The sequence below is a fragment of the Lynx canadensis genome, chromosome B1 (genome assembly GCF_007474595.2).
Source record: "Lynx canadensis isolate LIC74 chromosome B1, mLynCan4.pri.v2, whole genome shotgun sequence".
Lineage (NCBI taxonomy): Eukaryota > Metazoa > Chordata > Mammalia > Carnivora > Felidae > Lynx > Lynx canadensis.
The window spans coordinates 43,632,574-43,646,623 of NC_044306.2; the positions used below are offsets into that span (position 1 = coordinate 43,632,574).

The following is a 14,050-nucleotide window of genomic DNA, read 5'->3' on the forward strand; positions in this document are numbered from 1 at the left end:
GAATCATAGGAGCCCAGAAGAGGAAGAGAGAGAAATAGGGGTAGAAGTGTTATGTGAGCAAATCCTAGCACAAAACTTTCCCAACATGGGGAAAGACACAGACATCAAAATCCAGGAATCACAGAAGACCCCACTAGATTCAACAGAAACTGACCATCAATAAAGCATACCACAGTCAAATTCACATTATACTCAGGAAAGGAGAGAATCATGAAAGCATCAAGGGGAAAAAAGTCCTTAATCTACAAGGGAAGACAGATGAGGTTTGCAGCAGACCTATCCACAGAAACTTGGCAGGCCAGAAAGGAGTGGCAGGATATATTCAACGTGCTGAATCAGAAAAATGTGCAGCCAAGAATTCTTTATCCAGCAAGGCTGTCATTCAAAACAGAAAGAGAGATAAAAAGTTCCCCACACAAACAAAACTTAAAGGAGCTTGTGACCACTAAACCAGCCCTGCAAGAAATTTTAATGGGGACTCTCTGAAGGGAGAAAAGATGGGGGAAAACAAATAAATAAAGACCAAAAGCAACAAAGACTAGAAAGGACCAGAGAACACCACCAGAAACTCTACAAGCAACATAATGGCAATAAATTCATATCTTTCATACTCACTTTAAACGTCAATGGACTCAATGCTCCAATCAAAAGACACAGGGTAACAGAATGGATAAGAAAACAAGATCCATCTATATGCTGTTTACAAGAGACCCACTTTGAACTTAAAGACACCTTCAGATTCAAACTAAGGGGATGGAGAACCATCTATCATGCTAATGGTCAACAAAAGAAAGCCGGAGTAGCCATACTTATATCAGACAATCTAGACTTTAAAATAAAGACTGTATCAAGACATGCAGAAGGGCATTATATCATAATCAAGGGACCTATCCACCAAGAAGTCCTAACAATTGTAAACACTTATGCACCAAATGTGGAAGAACCCAAATGTATAAATCAATTAATCACAAACATAAAGAAACTCATTGATAGTAATACCATAATATTAGGGGACTTCAACACCCCACTCACAGGAATGGACAGATCATCTAATCAAAAAATCCAAAAGGAAACAATGGCTTTGAATGACACACTGAACCAGATGGACTTAACAGATATATTCAGAACATTTTATCCTAAAGCAGCAGAATAGACATTCTTCTCCAATGCACATGGAATGTTCTCCAGAATAGATCATATACTGGGACACAAATCAGCCCTAAGTACAAAGAGATCGAGACCATACCATGCATATTTTCAGACCACAATGCTATGAAACTGCAAATCAACCACAAGAAAAAAATTTGGAAAAGTAACAAATACTTGGAGAGTAAAGAACATCCTACTAAAGAATGAATGGGCTAACCAAGAAGTTAAAGAGGAAATTAAAAAGTATATGGAAGCCAATGAAAATGATAGCACCACAATCCAAAACCTCTGGGATGCAGCAAAGGCGGTCATAAGAACAAAGTATTAGCAATCCAGGCCTTCCTAAAGAAGGAAGAAAGATCTCAGATATACAACCTAACCTTACACCTTAAAGAGCTGGAAGAAGAACAGCAAATAAACCCAAAACCAGCAGAAGACAAGAAATAATAAAGATTAGAGCAGAAATTAATGCTATCAAAACCAAAAACAAACAAACAAACAAACAAACAAAAAAAAAAAAAAACCAGTAGAACAGATCAATGAAACCAGAAGCTGGTTCTTTGAAAGAATTAACAAAATTGATAAACACCTAGCCAGTTTGATCAAAAAGAAAAAGGAAAGGACCCAAATAAATAAAATCAAGAATGAAAGAGGAGAGATCACAATCAACACAGCAAAAATAAAAACAATGAGAATATTATGAGCAATTATATGCCAATAAAATCTGGAAGAAATGTACAAATTCCTAGAAACATATACACTACCAAAACTGAAACAGAAGAAATAGAAAATTTGAACAGACCCATAACTAGTAAGGAAATCGAATTAGTAATCAAAAATCTCCCAAAAAACAAAAGTCCAGGGCAGGTTGGCTTTCCAGGGGAATTCTATCAAACATTTAAGGAAGAATTAACACCTATACTTTTGAAGCTGTTCCAAAATATAGAAATGGAAGGAAAACTTCCAAACTCTTTCCATGAAGCCAGCACTACCTTGATACCAAAACCAGAGGACTCCACTAAAAAGGAGAACTATAGACCAATTTCCCTGATGAACATGGATGCAAAGAGCCTCAACAAGATATTAGCCAACCAGATCCAACAATACATTAAAAAAATTATTCCCCATGACCAAGTGGAATATATACCTGGGATGCAGGGCTGGTTCAATATCTGCAAAACAATCAGTGTGATTCATTACATCAATAAAAGAAAGGATAAGAACCATATGATCCTCACAATAGATGCAGAGAAAGCATTTGACAAAATACAGAATGCTTTCTTGATAAAAACCCTCAAGAAAGTAGGGATAGAAGGATCATACCTCAAGATCATAAAAGCCATATATGAAAGACACAACACTAGTATCATCCTCAATAGAGAAAAAATGAGAGCTTTCCCCCTAAGGTCAGGAACAAGATAGGGATGTCCACTCTCGCCACTGTTATTCAACATGGTATTGGAAGTCTTAGCCTCTGTAATCAGACAACACAAAGAAATAAAAGGCATCCAAATTGGCCAGAAGGAGGTCAAACTTTCACTCTTCACAGATGACATGATACTCTATATGGAAAACCCAAAAGATTCCACCAACAAACTGCTAGAACTGATTCATGAATTCAGCAAAGTTGCAGGATATAAAATCAATGCACAGAAATCGGTTACATTCCTAAACACCAACAATGAAGTGACAAAAAGAGAAATCAAGGAATCTATCCCATTTACAATTGCACCAAAATCCATAAAATACCTAGGAATAAATCTAACCAAAGAGCTGAAAAATCTATACACTGAAACTATAGAAAGCTTATGAAAGAAATTGAAGACACAAAAAAATGGAAAAAGATTCCATGCTCCTGGATAGGAAGAACAAATATTATTAAAATGTCGATACTACCCAAAGCAATCTACATATTCAATGCAATCCCTACCAAAATAACACCAGCATTCTTCACAGGGCGAGAACAAATAATCCTAAAATTTGTATGGAACCCAAAAGACCCTGAATAGCCAAAGCAATCTTGAAAAAGAAAACCAAAGCAGGAAGCATCACAATCCTGGACTTGAAGCTGTTCTACAAAGCTGTAATCATCAAGGGAGTATGGTACTGGCACAAGAACAGATACTCAGATCAATGGAATAGAATAGAGAACCCAGAAATGGACCCACAAATGTATGGCCAACTAATCTTTGACAAAACAGGAAAGAATATCCAATGGAATAATGACAGTCTCTTCAGCAAGTGGTACTGGGAAAACTGGACAGCAACATGCAGAAGAATGAACCTGGACCACTTTCTTACACCTTACACAAAAATAAACTCAAATGGATGAAAGACCTAAACGTCAGACAGGAAGCCATGAAAATCCTGAGGAGAAAGCAGGCAAAAACCTCTTTGATCTTGGCTGCAGCAACTTCTTACTCAACATGTCTCTCTCTGGAGGCAAGGGAAACAAAAGCAAAAATGAACTACTGGGACCTCATCAAAATAAAAAGCTTCTGCACAGCAAAAGAAACAATCAGCAAAACTAAAAGGCAACCGACAGAATGGGAGAAGATATTTACAAATGACATATCAGATAAAGGGTTAGTATCCAAAATGCATAAAGAACTTATTAAATTCAACACCCGAAAAACAAAAAATCCAGTGAAGAAATGGGCAAAAGACATGAATAGACACTTCTCCAAAGAAGACATCCACATGGCCAACCGACACATGAAAAAATGCTCCACATCACTCATCATCAGGGAAATAGAAACCAAAACCATAATGAGATACCACCTCACACTTGTCAGAATGACTAATATTAACAACTCAGGCAACAACAGATGTTGGCGAGGATGCGGAGAAAGAGAATCTCTTTTGCATTGTTGGTGGCAATGCAAGCCAGTGCAGCCACTCTGGAAAACATATGGAGGTTCCTCAAAAAACTAAAAATAGAACTACCCTATGACCCAACAATTGCACTACTAGGCTTTCGTCCACGGGACACAGGTGTGCTGTTTCGAAGGGACACATGCATCCCCATGTTTATAGCAGCACTATCAACAATAGCGAAAGTAGGGAAGGAGCCCAAATGTCCATCGATGGATGAATGGATAAAGAAGATGTGGTGTATATATATACAATGGAGTATTACTCGGCAATCAAAAAGAATGAAATCTTGCCATTTGCAACTACATGGATGGAACTGGAGGGTATTATGGTAAGTGAAATTAGTCAATCAGAGAAAGACAAGTATCATATGACTTCACTCATATGAGGACTTTAAGAGACAAAACAGATGAACATAAGGGAAGGGAAACAAAAAATAATATAAAAACAGGTAGGGGGACAAAACAGAAGAGACTCATAAATATGGAGAACAAACTGAGGGTTACTGGAGGGGTTGTGGGAGGGGGGATGGGCTAAATGGGTAAGGGGCACTAAGGAATCTACTCCTGAAATCATTGCTGCACTATATGCTAACTAATTTGGATGTAAATTTAAAAAAAATAAAAAATAAAATAAATAAAATAAAATAATGCAGAAAATCCATTAGGATAAACTATTTTTAACCTACTTTACCAAGCCTTTGATCAGAACTTCATAACAAAAATATAAACTTCACAAGATAAGTCCCATTTTTTTAGGTAGTGGTTAAGATTATGGGCTCTGGAGTTAAAACCTGTGGGTTCAACCTGAGAGACACCACCAGATCCAAGAGTCCTGAAATTGTTTAACCTATTGAAATCTCAATCTCATTAGTAAAAAGTTAATAGGCATAGAGATAAATTTTGGCAAGTTTTTTTTTTTTTACTGACAACCAGAGAGTATGATGCCTGAATGAAGTATATAATAATGTATGAATAATCAGAACTGAATAAAAATTCCCTAAATTAAGCTACATCATTGTCACAGATCTTTGTTTTCTAAGAATACTGAAATATTATTCTTACATGAATAGATATGCAATATCATGAGGTCTTAGAGAAAGATAGGACTTTTTCCATTCTAAAAATCTATGCAATACTTCATCTGCCTCACCAACTGTAGAAATCTTATTGTTATCTGACCATAACTCCAACGATGACAGCACAATAGTAACTTTAAATTGGGCAAACATCTAAAGACAAAAGAGGTAAATACATGAAAAATTAATCTTTGTTATTTTACAATAACCATGAAATTAATTCAATGCATTGACAAATACACGCTCAGTCTATACAGATGGCTTAATTATTCAGAAATGCCACGTTAATTGCCAATTATAATTTCAAAACTAGTATAAATTTTTCTAACTAGTATGAAAAGGAAAATACTTACTGCATTTACAAGGCCAATAATTTCGATGATTTTATTTGTTACTATCATGCTTTCAGAGCCCAAGTAATCATACTGAAAAACAAAATTAATTTTAAATTGAAATACAATCTGTTGTGTAGTATGTTTGAGATATACTCTCTATCTACTCTCAAAGTTTGAGACTGCTTGGGAGTTAGATCAGTGCAAAACAAGGTAGTAACAATAAAAAAATAAATATAAATTGGACCACTCAAATATGTCGGTGGGAATGTAAAATCATACAGCCATTCTGGAAAGTTTAACAGCTTCTTTTAAAACAAATAATGTACTGACCATATAACCCAGCAATTGCACTCCTGGGCATTTATCCTAAAGAAATAAAAACTGATGCTCACAAAAATCTATACATAAACGTCCATAACAGTTTTATTCCTATTAGCCAAAAACTGGAAACAATGTCCTTCAGTCGTTAACTGGTTAAACAAATTGTGGTACATTCATAACATGTAATACTGTTCAGTAATAAAAAGTAACTCACTAAACTGGATAAAACTTAAGAAAATATGCTGAGTATTAAAAAATCTCAAAAGGATATATACCACAAGGTAACATTTATGCAATATTCCTGAAACCAAGAGATGGAGAACAAATTAGTGACTGCCAGTGGTTAAGAAGTGTAGGGAGGCAGGGAGAAACAACTGTGACAATGAAGTTAGAACATGAGAGAGTCTTATTAGTGATGGTACTATTGAGTGTCTTGATTGTGACAGTGATTACATAAAGCTACATAAGTGGCCCTACTGCATAAAACTACACACACACACACACACACACACACACAAATGAGTGTATATACAACTGCTGAAATCTGAATAAACTTTGTGAAATGTGCCAATGTCAAATTCCATATCTATAAATCATCTCTCTAAGGTACAGCATCCCTTGATGTCCACTCTCACCACTCTTATTCAACATAGTATTGGAAGTCTTAGTCTCTGCAATCAGACAACACAAATAAAAAGCATCCAAATCAGCCAGGGGGTCAAACTTGCACTCTCGCAGATGACATGATACTCTATATGGAAAACCCAAAAGATTCCACCAACAAACTGCTAGAGCTGATCCATGAATTCAGCAAAGTCGCAGGATATAAAATCAATGCACAGAAATTGGTTGCATTCCTATAAACCAACAATGAAGCAACAGAAAGAGAAATCAAGGAATTTATCCCATTTACAATTGCATCAAAATCCATAAAATACCTAGGAATAAATCTAACCAAAGAGGTGAAAAATCTATACACTGAAACTATAGAAAGCTCATGAAAGAAATTGAAGAAGACACAAAAAATGGAAAAATATTCCATGCTCATGGATTGGAGGAACAAATATTGTTAAAACATCAATACTACCCTAAGCAATCTACATACTCCATGCAATACCTATCAAAATAATACCAGCATTCTTCACAGAGCCAGAGCAAACAATCCTAATATTTGTATGGAACCAGAAAAGACACTGAATAGCCAAAGCAATCTCTTTAAAAATTTTTAATGTTTATTTATTTTTAAGAGAGAGAGAGAGAAAGCGAGCAGGGGAGGGGCAGAGAGAGAGGGAGACACAGAATCCAAAGAAGGGTTCAGGCTCTGAGCTGCCAGCATAGCGCCCATGGATTCGTGGAACCCATGAACCACAAGATCATGACTTGAGCCAGAGTCAGACACTTAACTGACTGAGCCACCCAGGTGCCCCCAAGAACTTATCAAACTCAACACACAAAAAAACAAATAATCCAGTGAAGAAATGGGCAAAAGACATACATAGACACTTTTCATAAGAAGACATTCAGATGGCTAACAGACACATGAAAAATTGCTCCACATCACTCATCATCAGAGAAATGCAAATCAAAACCACAATGAGATACCACCTCACACCTGTCAGAATGGCTAAAATGAACAACTCAGTCAACAACAGATGCTGGAGAGGATGAGGAGAAAGAGGAACCCTTTTGCACTGCTGGTGGGAATGGAAACTGGGGCAGCCACTCTGGAAAACAGTATGGAGGTTCCTCAAAAAACTAAAAATAGAACTACCCTATGACCCAGCAATTGCACTACTAGGTATGTATGCAAAGAATACAGGTGTTCTGTTTCAAAGGGACATATGCACCGCAATATTTACAGCAGCTCTATCAACAACAGCCAATGTGGAAAGAGCCCAAATGTTCACTGACAGATGAATGGATAAAGAAGATATGGTAGATAGATAGATAGATGATAGATAGATAGATAGATAGATAGATAGATAGATAGTGGAGTATTACTTGGCAATCAAAAAGAATGAAATCTTGCATTTTGCAACAACATGGATGGAACTAGAGGGTATTATGCTAAACGAAATTAGTTAGAGAAAGACAAATATATGACTTCACTTATGTGGAATTTAAGATTCAAAACAGATGAACATAGGGGAAGGGAAGCAAAAATAATATAAACATAGGGAGAGGGATAAAACATAAGATACTCTTTAAATATAGAGAACAAACTGTGGATTCCGAGAGGGATTGTGGGTGGGGGGATGGCTAAATGGGCAAGGGGCATTGAGGAAGACACTTGTTGGGATGAGCACAGAGTATTATACATAGGGGATGAATCAGTGGGTTCTACTCCTGAAATCATTATTGCACTACATGTTAACTTAACTAACTTGGATGTAAATTAAAAAATAAAAATAAAACAATTATATAATTTTGAGTATTTGGCTTTTCAGTTTGCAAGTTTTTTCACTGTTCTCTCTCTGACATGTGGTCTAAAATTTGGAATTTTTAAATTCCTTTTTAGCTAGGGATAATCATGCATTCACACCAAATATTTACAGCAAAGAAAAAGAAAAACACATACCAAAGCTTTATCCACCACAATATGCATCTTTAGATAAAGAGGAATTAAATCCAGAACAGTTGATTGTGACTAGAAAAAAGATAAAGAACACTTAAAAGCATATAAAACTTTCATAAATTGTTTATCCTGAGCTTTTAAAATCATTTTCCCACTTTACTGAGGAATAATTGACAAATAAAAATTACATGTATTTAAGGTATAAGATCAGATGTTCATATATACACATATAGTGAAATAATTGCCACAATCAAGCTAATTAACATATCCACCTCACATAGCTACAATTTTCTGTGTGTGTGTGTGTGTGTGTGTGTGTGTGTGTGTGTGTGTGTGTGAGATGAGAACCTGTAAGATCAACACTCAGGAAATTTCAAGTTTACAATATGCTATTGTTAACTATAGTCATATTACTGTATATTAAATCTCCAGAACTTACTTATCTTGTATAACTGAAACTTAGTACCATTTGGCCAACATTTCACCATTTCTCCCTGTCCTCAGGTCCTGGCAACTACCATTTTATTCCTTGGCTCTGCGTTTGACTATTTTAGATAACACATATAAGTGAGATCATATATTATTTGTCTTTCTGTGCATGGCTTACTTCACTTAGCATAACATCCTCCAGGTTCATCAATGTTGTCACAGATGGGAAGATTTCCTTCTTTTTTAAGGCTGAATATTCCATTGCATAAACATATTACAATTGCCAACAAATTGGGCACTCTGGAAGAAATGGACAAATTCCTAGAAACATACAAACTACCAAAACTGAAACAGGAAGAAATAGAAAATTTGAACAGACCCATAACTAGCAAAGAAACTGATTCAGTAACCAAAAATCTCCCAACAAAAAAAATCTCCCCAAAAGGCCACGTATGTTTCCCAGGGGAATTCTACAAGACATTTAAAGAAGACTTAATACCTGTTCTTCTCAAACTGTTCCAAAAAAATCGAAATGGAAGGAAAACATCCAAACTCCTTCTACAAGGGTAGCATTGATTCCAAAGCCAGACAAGGACCCCATTAAAAAAGGAGAATTATAGGCCAACATCCCTGATGAACATGGATGCAAAAATTCTAAATAAGATACTAGCAAAACAAATCCAACAGTACATTAAAAGAATAATTCACCATGATCAAGTGGGCTGCAACGGTGGTTTAATATTCACAAATCAATCAACATGATACACCACATTATTAAGAAAAGAACCATATGATCCTCTCATAGATGCAGAAAAAGCATTTGACAAAGTGCAGTATGTATTCTCAATAAAAACCCTCAACAAAGTAGGGACACACCTCAACACCATAAAGGCCACATATGAAAGACCCATAGGTAATATCATCCTCAGTGGGGAAAAACTGAGAGCTTTAACTAAATGGTCAAGAAGAAGACAAGGATGTCCATTATCACCATTACTATTTAATACAGTACTAGAAGTCTTAGCCTCAGCAATCAGACAACAAAAAAAATAAATAAATAAAGGGTATCCAAACTGGCAAGGAAAAAGTCAAACTTTCACTATGTGCATATGACATTATATTCTATGTAGGAAACCCAAAAGACCCCACCAAAAAATTACCAGAATTAATACATGAATTCAATAAAGTTGCAGGATATAAAATCAACATACATTAATGGGTTGCATTTCTAGACATCAATAACAATACAGCAGAAAAAGAAATCAAGGAATTGATCCTATTTGCAATTGCACCAAAAAAAATTAGATACTTAAGAATAAAACTAACCAAAGAGGTAAAAGATCTATACTGTTAAGACTATGTAACACTTATAAAAGAAATCAAAGAGGACACAAAGAAATGGAAAGGATTCCATGCTCATGGATTAGAAGAACATTGTTAAAATGTCGATACTACCCAAACCATCTACACATTTAATGCAATCCCCATCAAAATAACACAAGCATTTTTCACAGAACTAGAACAAACAATCCTAAAATTTGTATGGAAACACAAAAGAACCCGAACAGCCAAAGAAGAAAAACAAATACAAATCAAAAACCACACTGAGATATCACCTCATGCCAGTCAGAGTGGCTAAAATGAACAAATCAGGAGACTACAGATGTTGAAGAGGATGTGGAGAAACGGAACCCTCTTGCACTGTCGGTGGGAATACAAACTGGTGCAGCCACTCCGGAAAACAGTGTGAAGGTTCCTCAAAAAATTAAAAATTGATCTACCCTATGACCCAGAAATAGCACTGCTAGGAATTTACCCAAGGGATACAGGAGTGCTTATGCACAGGGGCACTTGTACCCCAATGTTTATCGTAGCACTTTCAACAATAGCCAAATTATGGAAAGAGCCTAAATGTCCATCAACTGATGAATGGATAAAGAAACTGTGGTTTATATACACAATGGAGCACTACGTGGCATGAGAAAGAATGAAATATGGCCCTTTGTAGCAACGTGGATGGAACTGGAGAGTGTTATGCTAAGTGAAATAAGCCATACAGAGAAAGATACCATATGTTTTCACTCTTATGTGGATCCTGAGAAACTTAACAGAAACTCATGGGGAAGGGGAAGGGAAAAAAAGAGGTTAGAGTGGGAGAGAGCCAAAGCATAAGAGACTCTTAAAAACTGAGAACAGACTGAGAGTTGATGGGGGGTGGGAGGGAGGGAAGAGTGGGTGATGGGTGTTGAAGAGGGCATCTTTTGGGATGAGCACTGGGTGTTGTATGGAAACCAATTTGACAATAAATTTCATATATTAAAAAAAAAGAAATTGTGGTTTATATACACAATGGAATACTACTTAGCAATGAGAAAGAATGAAATATGGCCCTTTGTAGCAACGTGAATGGAACTGGAGAGTGTTATGCTAAGTGAAATAAGTCATACAGAGAAAGACAGATTATCATTTGTTTTTACTCTTATGTGGATCCTGAGAAACTTAACAGAAGACCAGGGGGAAGGGGAAGGAAAAAAAAAAAGAGAGGGTGGGAGCCAAACCATAAGAGACTCTTAAAAACTGAGAATCAACTGAGGGTTGATGGGGGGTGGGAGGGAGGGGAAAGTGGGTGACGTGTTGGGATGAGCACTGGGTGTTGTATGGAAACCAGTTTGACAATAAATTTCATATTTAAAAAAAGGAAAAAAAAACAAAACTAGAGGCATCACAATTTTGGATTTCATGCTATATTATAGTCACTAAAACAGTATGGTACTGCCACAAAAGCAGACACATAGATCAATGGAACAGAATAGTAAACCCAGAAGTGGACCCACAACTGTATAGTCAATTAATCTTCAACAAAGCAACAAAGAAAGAATATGCATTCCAAAAAGGTCTCTTCAACAAATGGTGTTGAGAAAACTGGGCAGCAACATGCAGAAAAATGAAACTGACCACTTTCTTACACCATATATGAAAATAAATTCAACATGGGTGGGGGTGGGGGAAAATGAATGAAGGTCATCAAAAGGTGCAAACTTCCAAGCTATAAGACAAATAAGTTCTGAGAATGTAACGTACATAAGGTGACTATAATTAATAATACTGTAATGTATATTTGAGAGCTGCTAACAGAGTGAACTTAAAAGTTCTCATCACAAGAAAGAAAACTGTAACTATGTGGTGATGGATGTTAACTAGGCTTACTGTGGAATTCATTTTGCAATATATGTAAATATCAAAACATTATGCTATACACCTAGAACTAATAAGATGTTATATGCCAATTATCTCTCAATAAAACTGGAAAAAACTTTTTAAGTATAAATAAATTTTTTAAAAGAGTCACAGATTCTGAATGTTAAAAGCAAAAGCCACCTCCAAAGACAGGGTGTCCCACCATCCTGCCTTATATCCACAAAAATACAGTAAGAGTGGATCTTGGCAGAGCACCAACATTGTCCACCACACTTGTTCATCTAAGCCACTGTAAATTACCATTATAAATTCAGTATTTAGTTAACAAAATTTCATTTAAAATTATAAATATATATTATATTATATTATATTATATTATATTATATTATATTATATTATATCATATTATATATAATTTTATATATATCACTAAACACTTTGGTGCTGCATGTACATTTCAAAATCCACTTGAACCCTGTATTATTTGGGGCATACGATTAGAATCTATAACAGAGACACTAAAATAATAGTGGATTAAACAATGGAAGTTTATTTCTCCCTTACATAAAAGTTTGAAGAGGTATGGTGGTTTAGTCTTGTAAATTCTTCAGGAGTAAGGCTCACTCTACATTATTGTTCTGCCATGAATGGCATCATCCTCATCCTAGTAGACTATGATGTATGAACATGTCCACATTGCAACCAGCAGGAAGTGAAAAGGAGAAGATAAGCTCCCTTTCTTTAGAATTCAATCCAGACATGACAGATATTATACCTGTTCACATGTCACTAGCTATAACTTCTTCACATGACCCTATGTAGATACATGGGAAGTTTGAAAAATGTAGTCTTTTTTCACATGTCCAGCTAAATTTTGAGGGGTTTTGTTTGTTTTTTTAAACTGAAAGAAGATGGAAAAACATGCACTGGGAACAACTAACACTGCCATATATGTCTTTTATAAACTATGCATATTTATGCCACATTTACTTAGAAAAAAATTTTATTTCACAATTACTTTTATGAAAATTAAAACATGAAAGTATACAAGGTGAACACTGGAACAATTTACATGGCTATACATAACAATCTTGCTTTCAACATTTTAATTTTAATTATAGATATAATTTAATGCTGACTCCTTATTTATGAATGCAATCTTTATAAACACTGTCCTTATTAAATAACTTCCAGGAATACAGACACAAAGTCAGGAGTTGAACTAAATTAAATTTATATTGAATACACACTAGTTAATTTTTAGAAAGTTATTAATATGTAACAAAATAAGAATTAAAATAAAAATGTGTCATAAAAAAGTAAATGATCAATTGATGCAAGGAGAAAAAGGCAATGTATGGTTCAAAGGAAATTTTAACATTAAGGAAAGATGAGTATGTTCTCAAGGAAAGAATATTTGCTACAGTTATACAATAGGTTAATACATTTCTCTTACACATAAATAAAAGCAATAATTTCCCTGAAAGTAGTAAAAACAACACATACAAACTCACTTTTTCACTTATAATAATGTTATAGTCCACTGGGTTTTGTTCTATGTCTCGGTTATCTTTGGTAAGAGCTGCAAATTCATTGTTTCCATCCCTTAATTTATAAATAAGATGCTGAAATTCAACTACAGATTCCAGAGGCTCAATTCCATAAGAAACATTTTCAAACTGCAGTATTCCTCTGTAAAATTATGGATAAAAATGTTAAGTGCTTTCAATCAATTCTATATGATAAAATTCTGACAGAATCCTAAAGAAGGGGGAGGATGGTAAAGAATGTTTCTGAACTCAGTATTTTTAGCCAAATTCTTTACATTTTGGAGATAACTCTGAAGAGACAAAGGATCTCCTGTAATCCACAAAACTAACTTTTCATTTCATTCTCTTTATAGTTGTAAAGGCAGAAGAAATTATGTAATCAGTTGCTAGGTATATAAGTATACAGCATTACAGTGATCAAGAAATTCCCTGTCCTCCAAGTCAGTGACTTAAAGAAAGCAACAGTAAATAGAAATCTTAATGAATTTCTCTCTGTCTTGTGTTGGTTTTGAAAACTGCTCTGTTTCCGATTCTGTGTCTC

General features: G+C 35.2%; 1 protein-coding gene across 1 annotated transcript in view; it reads right to left on the reverse strand.

Annotated features, from left to right (window-relative positions):
• Positions 1-14,050, reverse strand: part of ADAM32 (ADAM metallopeptidase domain 32) — a 168,089-nt gene that overhangs the window by 124,463 nt on the left and 29,576 nt on the right. The window contains exons 6-9 of the mRNA XM_030314465.1: positions 13,474-13,651; positions 8,336-8,404; positions 5,455-5,526; positions 5,088-5,254 (exon numbers count right to left, since the gene is read on the reverse strand). Of these exons, the coding sequence (XP_030170325.1) occupies positions 5,088-5,254; positions 5,455-5,526; positions 8,336-8,404; positions 13,474-13,651 (486 nt within the window). The remainder of the gene's footprint in view (positions 1-5,087; positions 5,255-5,454; positions 5,527-8,335; positions 8,405-13,473; positions 13,652-14,050) is intronic.